The sequence below is a fragment of the Psammomys obesus genome, unplaced genomic scaffold (assembly GCF_907164565.1).
Source record: "Psammomys obesus unplaced genomic scaffold, mPsaObe1.curated_primary_1811, whole genome shotgun sequence".
In the NCBI taxonomy this organism is placed as follows: Eukaryota; Metazoa; Chordata; class Mammalia; order Rodentia; family Muridae; genus Psammomys; species Psammomys obesus.
In genome coordinates, this window is record NW_026585580.1 from 14,084,339 (window position 1) to 14,101,918 (window position 17,580).

General features: G+C 52.0%; 1 protein-coding gene across 1 annotated transcript; it reads right to left on the reverse strand.

Moving 5' to 3' along the window:
* Positions 1-2,998: 2,998 nt before the first annotated feature.
* Actr1b (actin related protein 1B) lies at positions 2,999-16,434 on the reverse strand. The gene is made up of 11 exons (XM_055606895.1): positions 16,261-16,434; positions 14,572-14,636; positions 13,248-13,323; positions 7,252-7,377; positions 6,844-6,968; positions 6,467-6,683; positions 6,253-6,345; positions 5,981-6,155; positions 5,555-5,616; positions 5,343-5,383; positions 2,999-5,188 (listed from the first exon to the last, which is right to left on the reverse strand). The coding sequence occupies exons 1-11, from the start codon at positions 16,306-16,308 to the stop codon at positions 5,086-5,088; spliced, it is 1,131 nt and encodes a 376-aa protein (XP_055462870.1). The 5' UTR covers positions 16,309-16,434; the 3' UTR covers positions 2,999-5,085.
* Between the last annotated feature and the right edge of the window lie 1,146 nt (positions 16,435-17,580).

The following is a 17,580-nucleotide window of genomic DNA, read 5'->3' on the forward strand; positions in this document are numbered from 1 at the left end:
GTGGCATACATGCACACGGAAGTAAGTAATCATTTAAAAATAAATAGGGAGACTGTTGGGTTTTCCAAGTGGAACAGGGGGAGACCTAATGATACTGACTTACAGTGGAGGACAGAGGACTGGAGCCAAGAAAAGCAAGTGGCCCCTGGAAGAGTGATGATCTAGCCTCCAGATATGAGGGCCCACGGCTGCTTTGATTTTAGCCCAGTGAGACCCATGCTGAGCTGGTGTGTAACATTTACACCCCAAGTCACTACCTTTTTGATTAACTTTTTATAGCAGCAATAAGAAACTAAAACAGACTAGTAAATTCCTTAGTCCATAGGTCTTTAATTTAGCTGCACTTTGGAATGACCTGAAGCGTACCACTAAAGTGTAGTCTCTGGGGTAGGACTTGGCTAGCAGAGCTTTAGTTCCCTGGTGCTTCTACCTCTCAGGAGGTAGAGAGAAATGCAGTGTTCTGCATGAATGAGAGAGGGTTTAATTAACTTCTGGTTCTGTCCCGTCACCAAGGAAAAATACAGATTTCATTGAATTATCTGTAAGTTCAGGAGTAAACATTTCCAGGACCACTTGCAAATTGCCAATCTGATGCTCCATTATATACATGTGTATGGGTTTTTGTTTTGAGATAGGATCTCACCATGTTACTCTGCCTGGTCTAGAACTCCTGCATAGACCAGGCTGGCTCAAACTCAGAGATCTAACAGCCTCTGAGGCTGCCTTTGAGTGCTGGGATTAAAGCCATGTGCCACCATACCTGGTGAGGCTTTTTGTTTTTATTCTGTGTGCTCGCACACATGTGCAGTGTTTGTGGGCACATGAGCCACAGTACACACAAAGTCAGTCAGAAGACAACTTTGTGAGGTCGGTTCTGTCTTTACATTATGTGGGTTTTGGGAGGTTAACTCTGACAGCAGGCTTGTATGAGCCCTTGCCCACTGAACCGTATCTCTAGGCCCTCCTGTTTGGGAGGTTCAGGCTTGTATGAGCCCTTACCCACTGAACCATATCTCTAGGCCCTCCTGTTTGGGAGGTTGACTCTGACATCAGGCTTGTATGAGCCCTTACCCACTGAACCATATCTCTAGGCCCTCCTGTGGTACATCTTACAGCCTTGACCTCATCCCTCTGGTGTGACTGTCAGCCTCAGGAGAGATAGTTTATATAGTTCAGGCACCTAATCTTAGACATCAGGTTTCCCTAAATGTTCATTAGGAGTGTGTGTGTGTGTGTGGGGGGGGGGGGGGTCGTGGAGACCAGGCTGGCAGATCTTTCTGTCTCCGCCTCCTAATTACTGATGTGTCACCACACCCAGCTGTTCAATGTGTTTTCTGGCAAGAGGGTCCATTCACATGTCCTTCCACTGTGATGTCTGGGGCAGTTCCTGTCTTACTCTTCTGACCTTGTCGGAGGTTTTTAAACTTTAATAACCTGACTCCAGTTTGTGCGATTCATATACTGCTGAGTGTTAGGCATCTACTGGAACATGGTCAGCTTACCAGCAACTTAACACACTCTCTCCCAGAAGCAACCAACTGCCCGAGGTCCCTGAGTTTAGGGGCGTGGGGTGATGGTTTCCACTCCATGCTGGACTGTTGTTGACTGCTTTCATCTCACACAGACAGCAGAGCTGTGGTGAGTTCCCAACCGCACTGGCCCTGCCACAGCTGTTAAGACCGTTTCCAGTCCTTTCCAAATGTGGCTCTTACAAACTGTCTTCCACGACAGTAGCTGAGTCTTGGGAAGGGGGAGTAGCACAGAAGTTTCATTTGTAGCTGAGCACTCTACATCACTTGTCTCTGCATGCTGACCACTTGTGAGTTTGTTAACCATCACCCTCTGTACAAACCACTTCCCTGCTAAGGTCCGAGCACCACACTAACCTATGGATAGAGGGGAATTTAAAGGGAGCTTGACGCTGCCTTTACCCCGGCCAGTGAGCTTCCCGGCCGTAGGTTCTTGTTGGATTTGCTGCACCCAGGCACGTGTTTCCTCGATCATAGTGTGGTTACTCCCCACACTTTGTCACGATCACACCCATGGGCACTTCCTGCCAGGCCAGGCCTTTCAGTCCACTGCCAGCTAAGACTGTTAACTCTGCTGCAGCAGACTGCATAGTAGCTTCCAGTGCCAAGAGCTAGCCAGCAGGAAGCTTCCCGGTCAGTTCAGGTTGCTTTTCACATGCCCTGTGACCAATGTGTGAATATCCTCAGCAATAAGGTCTTCCCTTCAAGTACTGGGGGCAGCCAGAAGCAAGCAGCACACTGTAGCGAGAGTCCCTGAGTTACCCCAACAACTTTAGGGGAGGGTTCTCAACTGAGCCATCTCCCCCAGCCCTTACTCAATCACATCACTAAGGACTCACAAAAATTTTATTGTGCGGCTTATGACATCACAGACTGGAGCACTGGGGTTGCTTCAAGTTGTGCCATGTGTTGCCTAAGTAAGTCACTTGAGCTCTTTACAACACAAGACATAGGTGTGTCTTGTATAACTGAAGGTTAGCGCCGAGAAGCCACAGGCCTGGACACTGTGCTCATTGTTTCTGGGGTGCCACTAATTCTAGGCCCTCCCAGCAGACAGAGGTAGAAAACCCATGCACTCAGACCTGGTGCTTTCTCGCACACAGACAAGTGTTTCTATCAGCATTAGCAGAGCAAAACCAGTTTGTACCTGTAACTCAGAGGCAAGGCTTAGTCTAGCTGCTTCCTCAGCTGATGCTCTTTTCCAGCTGATGCTCTTTTCCGTTACAGCAGACTAGCTCTTACCAGACCATCACTGCCAGAGATGACTGGGGCCATGGAGGGCTTTGTCTTAAGGAGATGTGGCAGATCTAAGGGGTCACTCCTTAGCTGACAGGCAGCACAGGACATAGGTCGGTATACTAGACCTAATGCCGTGCTGGGGCTCCCAGGAAGTGGGGGTGTACATGAACTGAACTCTGCAGAACAGAGGGCTGCTGTTCCTCCCCCATGGCTGTATTTACTCATATCAGTAAGGACTCATGAATATTTTATTGTATGGCTTATAACTCATTACAGGTTTGAGGTGGTTACCCGAGCACAGTAGATTATGAGCAAAAACATACTGGGTGGGCAGATTGGAGCAGGGTCATGAGCTAGGCTAGGGGTGGCCCTAGTGGGAAAAGATGGGTAGCAAAGGTACTGCAGGAGACCGACAAAGTGTGGGGTGTATGAGGAGCTCAGCAGTAAGGCTCTAAACACAGGTGACTAGGAGCCAGGGTGCCAGCAGGACCCTGGTTTGCAGGGCCCCTCAGCAAAGGTTTCTGTGTAAGCTGATGCTCTGCTGTGACCACACGGCCACACAGAGTCCCCTGTACACATCCTCGTCAGTACTTTGGCCTAAAGCTTCCAACCCTTGGTTCTGGGTCACTGTTCTGGTAAAAACTTGTCACGTAGCACACAGTGAACATCCTTCTCCAGGCCTTCCACATGCTAGCCCAGCCAACCTCTTTGGTTTATGTCTCTGTGCCACAGACCAATTTACCCTTCCTTGCCGACTCTCCCTGCCTTCCTGCCTCACTATCAAAGGACTCTCCCTACCCACCAATTGACCGGCGCTCCTAGGAGCCAGCGAGCCCACCTGTGGGTTCAGGTGTCTGCCCAGTGCTGCTCCAAAATGGCTGCTGTCTATCCTCTAAGCTGAATGCTCTGAGGGGGCAAAGCCGGATCCTGTTCTCCGTGGTGCATGCAGACTCCCTACTTGCTGGGCTCCCGCTGCCTGCAGCACTCCTGAAGACTGTTCTGCTGCTTCCCTCAGACTAGTCCATTCCCGGGCTGGCCCTCCCTTCTCATCCTGCCCTAAGCTGACAAGCCTGCATCACTGCTGGCACCCGCACCATCCCTGCAGGCCTGTGGAGGTGCCCCCAACATGACATGTGAGATGTGAGGCCCACCCAGCAGCCCTGTCCAGGAGCATGCAGGGAAAGCAGCCTGGCTCTGCCTCCCCTAGCAGGTCACAGCAAGAGGGTACGGAGGCAGCTCTAGTTTGTCCTGTTGCCCTGCCAACCATGGAAGGCCTCAAGCTCCTGAGCTATGCCAGTGTCATGCTGAGTTTCCTCTGGTCCTTTCTCTCAGCATCCCCAGAGATGGGTGAGCAAATGAGAGCACACAGAGCCACAAGAATCAGAGCCACACAGTGGGCTTTGTCCATAATTATTACTATAATGATTCATAAAACGAATTATTTTTCAGGCAACTGTGTTAAATTACTGTTCAGATCTGAAGAGGGAGGTGGGACCCTGGTCCCAGTGAAGACCTTTCTTGAGGGAGGTTGAGGACCCACCTACCCTTTGGGCCTAAGTCCTGATTAAGTGGCTTTTCCTCAGCAAATAAAGATCATTAACCCCTTCCTGTCCAGGGCACCGAGGGAAAAGCAGATCATTATAGCGCTTTGAAAGGGAGTGGGGCAAGCCACCAGCTGTGGCTGCCCATGGCTCTGATGCTCTGACCCTGGGCCACACTCCCTCATTGGGAATGGAGGACTGTTCCCCAGCCAGTCCTCTCTAGGACATTTACCCAGCAGGACTGGGTGTGTAAGGGTCTAGGCAGCCCTGTCAGGCCAGAAAGAGGAGGTGGCACGAAACACAGCAACGTGCCTCACCACCCCACTGCCCTCACTGCTCCCGCTGCCCTCCCTCCCTTCAGCCACACCAGGGGCTCAAGCCCCATGGAGAGCCTCTTAGAGCAAAGGGAGCACTCGAGTGTCTGGTCTTGGAACTTCAAGGCTGGAGCACGGAACCATAGGCCAGTGGCTCTGCCCAGAGGGTCATCCACACCAACTCAGTGTTGGGTTCAACTTCTATGCTCCAGCTTGGGACTGTCATCCATGCAGCTAGACATTACTGTGTGTGTGTGTGTGTGTGTGTGTGTGTGTGTGTGTGTGTGTGTGTTGAGCACAGGGGGAGGGAAGGGCTACAGGTGAGCACGACTGCACCACCTGCGCCGGGGTCAGGGCATGCAGGGGACCCTAAGCCTAGAACATGAACCCAGACCAAAAGGGGTCAAGGGCTCTGGCTCCCCTTTCCTCCCTCTCTCCCAGTATGTCCACCTTCCTTGGGCATTAGAAGGTTTTGCGATGAATCGCACGGGAACCGTCTTCTTCATATTCCTTTTTGGATACCCACATCTTCTTGAAGGTGTCCAGGGAGGCGAGGATGGAGCCGCTGTCAGGATGGAGAGACTATTCTTTCGTACCTGTGGGCTGGGCCAGCTGCCACCCCTGGGTCCTCAGAAGTCCCATCCTTTCACTTGGGAAAGACACCATCGTTTCCCCCAGCCAGCCTCCCCTGACGCCCTTCTGCCTGAGCCCCATCTCACCCGATCCATGTGGAGTACAGCCGTTCCTGAGGAGCTGAGATCTAGAAGGAGGGCATGGTTTTCTAAGTACCTGTGCCCAGGTACTTTACACCCCAGGCAGTGAGGGCATAGATGGTAGGGCAGAGTGGAGAGTGGGAAAAGGGTTCAAGGGGCCTCACCTCCCTGAAGGTCAGCACCACCCGGCATCCCCGCCCCAGAGGTTTCGGTCTCACCTTGATCTTGACGTCCTTCGGGGCAAGCTTCTTCACCTCACTTAGCAGCCTGTCTCCAAAGCCTGTGGATACAAGGACAGCCTAGCCTGGACCACAGTCAGCCTCGTCGCCACGGTGGCCTTTAGATCCTAACTGCTGCTGCCCCTTTTCTAGCCTCCTAGGACTGGGGTAGGATGGCATGATGCAGCACTCTGGCTGTAGTATGTACAGCTCGCTCAGAGACTGACACGGGCTGTATCTAAGGCCACGGCATCTCCACCTCACCCCGTGTCCTCCCTGAAGACCCTGCACTGAGTCTCACTGCAAAGTCACAAACTAAGGAAGACTTCATTGGGCCTCTTTCTTCCACACTGCTGGTTCCAGAGAGTGACCTGAGGTGCTGGCCACCACGGGCTGTCAGTCTTGCCCCCATCTTCCCAGCAGTACCTTTAAATAGTGTTGAGCCCCCCGAAAGCACGATGTTGGAGAAGAGCGTCCGGCGAAGGTCCATGTCAGACTTGTGGATGGCGAAGGCCAGCACTTCATGGAGCCCCTCACTCTCGTCCCCCACCAGGTCTGGCTGGAACAGCAGCTCGGGGGCCCGGAAGCGTGCAGGCCCCACCTGTGAAGACGGCCAAGGCATGGGTTCTCCAGAGAAGCCAGTCCTTTCCCCTAGGTCAGTGTTGGCCACCACCCTCCAATCAGGCCTGGCCACTTACATCAAGCGTGCTGCCGTCTGGAAGGGTGTACTGCACCTTCTCTGTCTCCAGAGCCTCGTCCTTTTGTGGGTTGATGGACAGGTAGCAGGCCCGCTGTATGGGCAGGGCACACACTTAGGTAGGCTGTCGCAGGGACACTTGGAGCCAGAGCTCACTTTTTGTATCTTGGCCTCCCCGGCCCCAGCCGTGCCCACATGCCCATGCTCTCTGTCACCTCTTTGATGGTCCGGACAACCTCAAACTCAGCCGAGGTGTGGAAGTCAGCCCCCTCCTTGCGCAGTAGCAGCCTCAGATACCGAGAGACGTCACGGCCCGCAATGTCTACCCGCATGATGGAGTGTGGCATGGCAAAGCCCTCATAGATGGGGACAGCATGAGTGACCCCGTCCCCCGAGTCCAAAACCACTCCTGTTGTGCGTCCTGTTGCGTACCTGCCACCAGGTCAGTGTCTTTTACTTCAGCCACTGGGGTGAGAGGTCCTCCCTCCACCCTGCAGGGGACCCTGGGGTATTATTTTGTACTAGTCCAGAAACAGGCCTGGAGGGGATGGGGGGCCGTGCCTCCTGGGACATCAGGACTGAGGGCACTCACAGGCTGAGCACGGCCTGCATGGAGATAAACAGTGCAGGGACATTGAAGGTCTCGAAGAACACCTCTGCCGCCTTCTCTCGGTTCTTACTGGGGTTCAGTGGGGCCTCCGTTAGGAGAACTGGGTGCTAGGAGAGATGAGGAAGTCAATCTAGGCCCTGCCAGAGCTTTCAGGGGCTAAAAGCACCAGTGTACAGCTGCCCGTCCCTCCTGAGGACTCCATCCGAAGCAGCTCCAAACATCAAGCCCTGAAAAATTTTGCCTATTACTGACAGGCACACGAGCCCGTGCTCACTCCGCCCCCATACACACATGCGCCCACGCCCACATGGAGAACAGAGGTCCTATCTATATGCAGACAGGCCGTGGGAAAGGACTGTCGGGAAAGCGGGAGTGTCAGGGAGGCCCTACCTCCTCTGAGAAGGTCTGCAGCTGGTCCTTGGAGTACACGTACTGCCAGATGCGCTCCATGTCATTCCAGTCCCGCACCACCCCATGCTCCATGGGGTAGCGGATGGTCAGTAGCCCCCGGTGCTCCTGGAGGACAGGGAGAAAGCCAGACATGGAACCCGGCCTTCATGGAGCAGCTGTTCCACACCGGGAGGTGGCCTCCTCCCTCTGCCTGCTGGGCTTCTCCCTGCTCGGTCCAGAGGCTCCCAGAGCTCAGCTGGCCCCAACACGCTGAGAACCAGGAAAATGGCAACATGCCTTACTGAACAGTTTCCTGAGCAAGACAGCAGCCATTTTCATCAGCTCAGCTGTGCCTGCTGGCAAGAAACCACCACAAGCAGCTCTGCCGACTGAGTGTGGAGGGTCATGGGGCCCTCACCTAAGATTCCTGTCATTTGTATGTACTTCTGTCCTAACTGTATGTGCCCGAGGACCCTGACAGGTGCCAGAGTGCATTGGCTCATGAAGGCTGAGGGGAGAACTCCGTTACTCACAGTGGGTGAAGACTTCCCAGGTGCTCCTCTAAGGAGCTGCTCACCCACACTCACTGTTTCCCCGGGGTACACTGATGGGATTGTACTTTGGTTTGACGGCAGGGGCCTTCCTTGGGAAGGAATCCTCCCAGCGTATTTGGTAGTCAGCAGGATATGAGAAAAACAAAGATGAGTTTGGGAAAAGCAATGGCACTGCTCCTAGTCCAGATGTTGAAACAAGCAGCTAAGGCCACACTGAAGGTGTGGCTTCTGCAGGCCAGTTTCCCAGGCAGTATGTTAGAGTGCCCCTCCTTGTAGTAACAGCTGCAGTGGCCAGGCCCTGCAGCCCAGAGAACCTGTCTGTGTGAAGGACGCATGACAGGGTAAGGGACGCAGGGTGGAGCCCTCCATGTTAGTCTTGGATTTAGAAAGAAAGGTGGAAAAAAGAGAGTGGTGCTGGCTTGCTTTTTCTTAGACGTGTGCGAACAAAAGGTTCGTACAACTCAGACCTATGTTGAAAAGCCCTTCCTGAGATACTAGGACTTGGAGCCGGAGGGAAGCCCTGGGTTAGTGCGCGTGATGGTTGAAGACTGGAGAGGTGCCGTGTGCCACTCTAGTCACTAGGCCAGCCAAGATGCTGTTGCCTGTTCACAAGGAGGTTGACAATGAAACAGGGGTGCAGCTTTAGTGACGTTCATGGCCCACTATGCCAGCTGCTTGTGGAGGAAGCTTCTGGGAGGGGGTAGAGAGCCCAACAGCCACTTCCCTAATGAGGCAGGAGCGACACATGCAGGTGAGGACCATGCACAGGGTGACAGGAAGCCATAGGCTGAGATATGAACTATGTGGCCTGGTGTGGCGGAACACACCTTTAATGAGAAAGAGACAGACAGACAGACAGGCAAAAGACAAAGCCTGTTTCAACCTTCCCTGATGTAGTAACTAAAATGGATGCTGGGCTATATAATGTTTATTATTAGCCCTATAATTATTGTGGTGGTATTATTTAACCTGCTATCACAGTAAGACATGATACCTGTTAGATTTTATAACTGCCTTATTTACCTTGGGCCAGGAAGATATTTTACCTATAATGTCTCAATATCCTCACCATCTACCTCCCAACCCCCATCCAATCCCATCTGCCCTAACCATCGTTATCTGGACTACCTTCCATCCATAATCTTATAAATACTTGCTTGAATTCTTCATCTGGCCCTTTCCACATTACTGGAGTCCTTCCTCCCAGCCCATGTGGTTTCTTCTCCATACTAACCCATCGTGGTATCCTCCTTCCTTCTCTTTTCTCATCTATCTCTCTCTCTTTCCCATGATTCTCCTGAACACAAAGCCTGGGAACCTTAGTCATACCTACCCCATTCCGCCCTGTCCAGGTTTTAGGCCTTTAATCAACCCATCAGGAATAATGTCTTAGGTTTTCATAACAAGGATAGGTGTATCTGGGCAGTAACCAGATCTTGAGGGCTAGTAATTAGCATCAAAATACAATCAGACCAAGCCCCAACAATCCCCCTTTTCTGTCTAAATAAAAAGGCCATTTTTATACAGTAAGAATAATTATGATGGGGGATACAAAATAAAGTATAATTAATAAAAGTTAAAAAATGTATAAAAAAAGAATAATTATGAAACAATTGTAAAAACAAACAAGCAAGATTACTATACATAATGTCTAATTTAAATGTATTTGGCAACCTTGAAAATATCCCATCTATGAGGGTGTAAGGTTTTGTACCTAAGTTATTTTTATAGTTTATATCTATCACCTAAGCACATCTATCTAGATGTAGAACATCTCTCTTAATTTCTAAGCAACTAAGCTAATTGCAAAACTATGACTATCTGGTCTTCAACCCCATCAGAGACTTGAGAAGGAATAAAATTAATTACCTGAGTAAAAAGAAAGTGCATCCTAGCAGCCCAACACACCATGCCCCCACCCCTCACAAAAACAACAACAAAAAACAATCCAAAAAACTAATTGGGCTTGGATGGATGCTGGAATGAGGTGTTCTGTGGCTCCTGGTAGCACCCAAGAATATCAAAGGCCCCAAGTGTCAGGTAATGGAAATGGGCTAAAGCAGGGCAGCAAAGTAGGTTTAAGTTTGACCAGACCTGGGCAACTTCCTCTCCTGAGCATGACGTGTACATTTTTCTCTTGGGGAAGAGAAGTACAGAGGGACCCAAACAGAAGCCCTGTCAGCAGCCAGGTGTGGCAGGAGAGGCGCCATCTGGTTGAGCCAGTGTGTACTGTCAACGAAGAGAGCATCAGTAGAACAGCCCTGATGGTGAGGTGGTCAGCCCTAACAGATCTGTTCCCTTGGCCTTAGGTCTGGTCAGCCTGAGCCACTTGAGACCCACCGAGTTCACCCAGAAAAGGAAAATGCAGCAGGAATCCATAAGTGACCCCTCCCCCCGGATGAGGAAGCCAGATAAATGACAGGACCAGTGGGATCTTTTGAGGCTGTACTGGTCCTCGCTGATACTGTATGCTGGCATCTCCTCAGCTTCGGATCTCTGAGAACTGATGCTCGCCTGGAATGGACTTTCACAGTACTTTAGGGCTGTCCTCACAACACTGCCATGAGACGGTGACCTAGGACCTTCCTTGTCATCCTGAGCGCCCCCAGTGGAAGGTTTAATTATACAGATGACATAACGCTAACCTGTGTGCTTTGCGGGTTTGTAAGCCTACTAAAAGACTGAACAGTGCACCTAGGGAGCACGGACAGGAAGGAAGCCAGTTCCCAGAGGGTGCGAGGCCAGGCTCAAGGGGGCTTTGTGGTTGGCTGAAGCATAGACCATACACCCACTGTGCTGGCTGTTCTAGCTCGACACAGCTAGAGTCCTCTGAAAGGAGAGAGCATCAACTGAGAAAATGCCTCCATAAGACCCAACTGTAAGGCGTTTTTTTAACTAGTGATTGATGGAGGAGGGCACAGCCTATGGCCCGTGAGGCCACCCTGCGTTGGTGGTCCTGGGTTCTAGAAGAAAGCAGGCTGAGCAAGCCATGAGATGCAGTCAGTAAGCAGCACTCCCCCATGGCCTCTACATTAGCTCCTGCCCTGCTTGAGTTCCTTTTCTGACTCAATGACGTGGTCCCCTCCACTGGTTAGACTTATAGCAATGGAAGGTGCTATGAAAGCTGCTGGGAAAATTATGGAAGTGTCACTAGTTGGCCAGGTGTGCCAACTAGTGAAATAATGGCATTAATTATTATGGATACAACCAACTTTCTGATTAGACTTAAGGCCTGATCCACAGACAGGAATTTATATCTGGTACTGTGAGTTCAGACAGAAATGCTCCATGGATGGAAAAGTCACAGGCCTTAACAAGGAAACAACTGCAATTATTTTGTTAAATGAATGTGATGTTCCAAATATGTGTTTATGTCCTTAGGTTCCTACTGCTGTCGGCTTCCACTGGATGTCTTTGTGTTCCCCCTTGCCCCCACTGTTCTTACTTGTGTTTTGCAGAAGGAATGCCACCAAGACTATAGACACGGAGAGATGGTCAAGGTGCTATGAGGGCTTGGTACTCGGCTGAAGGTGGAATATAGCCTGGTATCAAATTACCCCTCCAAGGCTCAGGGAACATTGCTGAAGGATGTGTGTGTGTGTGCACACACTCGCGCGCGCTTATGCATTGCATAGACTCTAAGAGCTAAAGGGAGGGGTAGAGTGCAAAAATCCAAGCAAAAGAGGAGCCATTTTCATCAGGTCAGCTGTACCTGATTGCAAGAAACCTTTCGAGCAGGCCTGCTGGGGGTCCCTTAGCAGAGGGGTGCACCCCCCAGCCGCCGACAGGCAGGTGTGTCCCAACTGCATATAGTCTCAGGGTCTGCAAGTGCTAGCGCATACAGACTGGGGAAGGCTAACTGAAGAGTGAACTAGGCTGTGGGCTTCCCTTGCTTCTACACTAGCCTCTGATTCCCCCGGGGGAACTTTGGTAGCATCCTAGTCTGATTTCTCACTGGGGCCTCATAAAGAGCCTCTGTTTACAACTACCCCGAAGCATGCCCACCCCACAGTCCCTCCCCTTAACCCACTCACTGGCTCTCTCCAGTGTCTCCTGCACAGATCAGCGTCCCCCAGCCAGTGTTCCTCTAGAGAACAGCTGCAGCTCTGGCCTCTGGCCCTGTTCTCCAATCGGTCCTCACCTGTCTCCCCAGGACGTGCCACCTCCACCTGCTCCCGGATGTCCCTCTAGGGAACACTTAGCCTCTCTCACAACAGTGGCTGGTACTTATCTCCCAGGGCCTCTCATCTTCCTGTCTACTCAGGCCTCCCTTTCCCAGGACCTTTCCCAGGACTGTGCCTTTATTCCCCAGGTGGCGACCTGACGCCTGCCCATGCTGGATTGGCTCTTCTTTCACACCCTATATAGGCTTCTCTATACAGAGTCTGATCTGGCTGTGCAGTCCCCCATAGAGGAATTTCAATCCAGCATACCTTTAGTCCCCCTGGCTGGAATACAGACATGCCCTCAGTACACACCTTCAATCCCAAACAGTGTAGGTACAGTTAGTTTGAAGAAGAAAGCAGCCATGTTTGAAAGTGATATCTAATTGAGGGGCAGACAAAGTGATGACTGAGAGAAAGACTTCACAGAATAGGATATGTTCAACTCTCACAAAACAAAACAAAACAAAACAGCAAAGGAAAGAGAGACGACTTAAGAGAGAGCAGAGCAGAGGGAAAGAAAGAGGAAGCAGTTTTACTGGGACAGTTTTACAGGTTGCAAGAGACAACAAGCAAGACACAGATGAAGAAAGAATAAGCCAGAGGATGAGAAGGAGCCAGAAAATAGAACAAATTTGTAGTTAGTTTGAGGCCAACCACAGCAATTCAGTCAGAAGCTGAGAGGAGCCAGTTTCAATCAGTCAGCTTGGAGAGGCATTTGAGCCAGAACAGCTGACTTGATCCAGAGTTCAGAAAGAGCTAGAAAGTGTCAGCTTATTTACCAGTGAGTCCCAGAGGCTGAAAACATTCTACACCTACTTTAGATTGTATGGAGGCTAGAGGCTTCCAGGACTAGGCCTAGGTTAGCAGATGGAGGCAGTGAGCCTCCAAGACAACAGTTACTTCGGGTGAATAAAAGTTATGTTTAGAGTACCCAGGTAGGCCAGCCTAGCCAGAGTAAGAAATGGCCTCAGCCCTCCTCAAAGCAGGTATCAGGTCCATCAAATCTAGGTGATTCTAATTCTTAAATCACTTTCCGGGGTAGCTGAAGATGACTCTGAACTTCTGATCCTCTGGTCTCTACCCATCCTAAGTGCTGTGGCCACAGGCTTAATCAGGTCTTTCTCCTGTAGTTTCCCAACCACCTTCCTGAGGAGTGTCCCGCTTCGTCTGCATCTCACATGAGGCTGCCTTGCCACACACACAGCACCAAACAACTGAAGTGGAGAGGAAATCCCAGCTCTCCTGCGACTGGGGGACTGGGCTTAGGGACAGTTACCTCTGCTTTCGGTCCAATGAACAGGTCTCCCTCCAGGGCTCCTGCCATAACCCGCATGTGCTTTGGCCGCCCCACACTGCAAGGACACAGAAGGTCAGTGAGCTGGGCAGGTGCATGTCTGTGTCCAGGAAAACTGCAGTCCCATCACAGAACTTTAGAGGATGACTGTTCTGAGAACTGGAAAATGGCCCAGGGCAAAGGTCAAAGCCTAGACCCATGGGAATTGGAACAGCAGCATGGATGGGTCTTAGAAACACAAGCAGTCCGGGTTTGAAGAAATGAGCCTCTCCCCAGGGAGGGCTGAGTGTGAATGGAAAGGACCCCTTCGTGGCCTGGCTCTGTAGCCACACTGGCCGAGCCCACCCTCGTGTCTGCTGAGAGGCAGAGGGCAGCCCTAGACTGTGTTGTGGCTTTCTTGCGCATCCCTCTCACAGTGGCCACTGTCCCTCCCTAGTGCCAGGGCTTCCAGAATAGAGATTCAGTTCTTGGCAAGCACGCTTCTGATGAGCTGCCATTCCAAATCGTGACCCACATTTCCCCACGTACCGCCAACAGCCTTCCCCGACACCCACCCAGAGTTCTGGACGGAAAGCTGAAGGCCTCAGTACTCCTGGGATGGCTTGTCCCCAGACAGGCCTGTAATTCTTAAAGCCACGCCAGGAGACTTCAGGCTATCTGTAGGCCACTGACAGATCCTTCAAGCTGACAGGTGCTCCAGGCTCCAGAGGGAACCTTCCCGGTGGGCAGACAGGGCCCAGGCTCGAGGACAGTGCCACCCTGGTATTCCTGTCACCACTGGCACTACCTTGGGATGTGTGGAGAGGGCTAGACAGGAACAGTTCCTAGATGCTAAACAAACAAGCCCTGACGAAAACATCTCTGGGAGCTCGGAGGTACAGCTCAGAATGTATGCTTAGTTTTCTGGAGGCTAGAGGTTCACCCAAACCCGATAATAACCAGAAAAACCTTTCCAGGGAAGAAGGGGTGGCTGTGTGTCCTCCCCTACTCTCTGTGGGAAGCTGGCTCTTTCCCTGGAGAGAGGTCCCTTTTATTCCTGGTGCAGCCATCACCACACCCCATCCCCAGGGCAATGCTGGCTGCTTCTCCTCCTCTCAGCCAGAGACAAAGGTAAGAGGAGGCTCCGAAGAGGAACCCAGCTTTCTTCCCTCAGCGCTCCACTCCACCAATCTGTTTCCTCTTACAGGAGAGGGAGAGGGGGCACTTGCCCTTAGAGAAGGAAACAGTGAGACCACAGGGCCCACGTGCTTCCCAAAAGCAAGTAAGGGAGGCGGGCAGGGAAGGCTGCTGCCCCAGCGACACTTACTAGTTTGGGAAACAGTACTTAGGAATCTGGTCTCCTGCAAAGCCAGCCTTGATCACCCCTGAACCCTGCAAGGAAAAGCAATGTTTAGTCCCTGCTATCGACTCCAGATGAAGTCAGTGTCCCCAAGTGGAGAGGGCTGGCAGCCCCACCAGGGCTGGGCAGGAAGGAAGCCAGAGACCCAACCTAGAGAACAAGACCATTTACAAGTACCAGCAGCTCCAGTGTAGGTGGGATGCTGCATTTCCTGTCCTGGGAACTCAAGGGGGAAGAGGAGAGGAGCTCCTAGGGTCATCTAGTGGTTGGGGGTTATCAACAGGATTACCCGCACCAGAAGGGCATCAGCAAGGGGAGAGAAACCATCACACACATCCTCCTCTGTAAGTGCTGTGGCTAGTTCCTATGGGGGAATATAGCTACACTCCCAAAAGAGCTAGGTGGCCCCTCTCAGGGTCACTGTAGTCAGAGGGGCCTATCTTCACCAGCAGAAACAGACCACATACCAGACCGGGGAGACCACTTGGTGTGTGGGGAGGCCGGCATCTTTCTCAAGTACCTTCCCTGGGTAGTATGAGGAGAGCCTGTCCCTGACCCTGTTCCAGCCTGGAAGCTGGACTGAGGCTTTCCACAAGAGCCTGGCAGACCTTCCACTCAGCAAAGGCAACACCTTCTCATACCCTTTGCCCACCAATCTCTATCACAACCCTCTGGGTGTGCAGAGCACAAATAAACAAATCCAAGTTACTGGAGAGGAGCTCCAAGCCCAAGGGGGCCAGGCAGGTGCCTCTGAGCTCATGAGCTTGTTGTCACCAGGAAGGGAAGTAGCCTGATGTTCACTGTAAGGGCTGCCGCAGGCACATCACCAAGTCCAGGCCTAGCCTCCCCAACAAACAAGCTATGACTTAAGGGAGCCCACATGCATGCTCCAAAAAAAGTCAGCCACAAAGGAACTCCATCAGGGGGTCACGTGGGAAAGAGTCAGCTCCCAGAAAGAGCACAAGTGTGTCACTGTCAAAAACTCCAAGGCCTACACACCAGAAGCAGCAGCTCTGGGCATAAACCCCAGGTAGCCAAGGCCTCCGAGGGTAGACATCTCCTAGGGCAGCTGAAGGCAAGCAGAACCCAGGCTCTGGAAGACAAAGCCCCTGAAAGGGGACCTCTTTCCTTTCAGGCTTGCAAACAACTACCCCCAAACCGCTACTGCTCTGTCCTGGGCAAAGTGGCCCTGCACTCTCCGAAACAATCATTTAAAGTGTGTGTGTGGGGGGGGGGGGGAAAGAGGCAGAGGCCACCATGTGGTGGCTGGCAGAAATTAACATGCCGTGTTTGCCGCTGAGTGCAGCCCCCTGGGAAGTGTTGTAAAGATCACCGGGCCCTCCAAGCGATAAGGCCAGCAACGTGCAAAAGGTCAACTGAGAGCCGACCTCCATCAGGCGGCCAGAGCTGACCACCAAGCAAAGGGCCGGGGAACTTGCCCACCATTTCCACCCCAGGCAGACGCGTCCCCCGGCCTAGAGCACCAAGGACCGTCTGGCTGTGTCCGGCTGTCCCGCAACTCCCCGAGGCCTCCACCCCTGGCCCTCCTGGAGCAGCGAGTGGGCACTGGCCCCACCGGCGCGGGACACTGGGCGCCGCCGCCTGTGACCCCTGGGCCGATCACAGCCCTCCCTCCCCCCAGGTGCCCGGCCTCACATTGTCGATGACCACGGGCTGGTTGGCGATGATGTCGTAGGACTCCATGGCCCGGCCGAGCCGGCCCAGCCCAGCAGGCGGGCTGCAGGAGGACCGGCGGGCTACCGGGCGCGCGGGAGGACCAGGACGGACGCGACTCCAGACGCCGCGGCACACCCCTCCCCCAGTGCGCGGCCTACGCGAGCCCGACCCCGCGGCCAATCACAGCTGCCAGCTGACCTGATTGACGGCGGGCGCCGGGGTGCCTTGCTGGGGGAGGGGGCGGGGCCTCGAGGAGCAGGCCAGCCAATCGAGGCTGCCCGGAAGGACTGCCGGGCGTTGCCAAGGTAGGCTGCGCGGCGTCCGTAAGGTGATGTCATGGCTGGCTTCTTAAAGGGAAGGCAGGAGAGGAGGAGGTGGTGGATCCATTGCATTTGGGAAGTGTTTTGAGTTCATCTACTGGAAACACGTCTTTTAATGCGACATCCGTGGGCACGCCCTCTCTTAGGAAGCCAGCCCTGAATATTTCAGCGATGTATTTTTTTTTTTTTTTTTTTTTTTTTTGGCTTTTAGAGGTAGGGTCTCTACGAAACCCAGGCTAGCTTCCTGCCTCACAAATGCTGGAATTACAGGCATGCGCTACCATAACCAAGCAACTGCTTTGAATTTAATGAAATTTAAACCGTAGGGGAATGATAATTTCTCTTGTATTTTATTCTAGTATTATTGATTTAACTTACATTTAGGCCTGTGTTTGAGGTATTTTTTGTACATGTATCAGATAAGCATTGGCGCTCATTATTTTGCACCAACCATCAATTTGTTCCACTATTATTGTTGAAAATAATATGCATTCTGGTGATGAGGTAGCCCGGCATGGAAAGGCACCAAGGTTGCCTACCTGGGGTTTGATCCCAGAGTCCCACAAGGAAGGAGAGCACCAGCTTCCACAAGGTGTCCTCTGCTACAAGCACATACTCACAAAATATATATATAATATATATATATGTTCACACACATATAAAAGGCGGGGGTGGCAGAGAGAAGCTGGATGTGGCGGTACAGTCTTTATTCTTAGCAACAGGATGGCAGAGACAGGCCTGAGTTCCAGAGGTCACATAGTGGGTATCCAGAGGATACATAGTGGGATCCTGTCTCAAAAATTATATGTTTATGTAAACTTATGATGTAATGCAGTATATATATGTATATTCCTTGCATTGCCTTGGTTCTTTGCCAATAGTTGATATTTTCTGTGGACCTTCTTTTCTGTTTCATTGATCCATCGGCCAATAACACATAGTCCTGTGGTGCCAGTGTTTTGTTGATGGGCCCAACATC

Coding starts and splice junctions, on each gene's coding strand:
- Actr1b (XM_055606895.1), bottom strand. CDS start 16,308: ATGGAGTCCTACGACATCATCGCCAACCAGCCCGTGGTCATCGACAAT. Junction 7,378..13,247: donor TCATTGGACCGAAAGCAGAG/GTAACTGTCCCT, acceptor CCTGTCCTCCAG/GAGCACCGGGGGCTACTGAC. Junction 5,617..5,980: donor GGGCTCAACACTATTTAAAG/GTACTGCTGGGA, acceptor TTGTATCCACAG/GCTTTGGAGACAGGCTGCTA.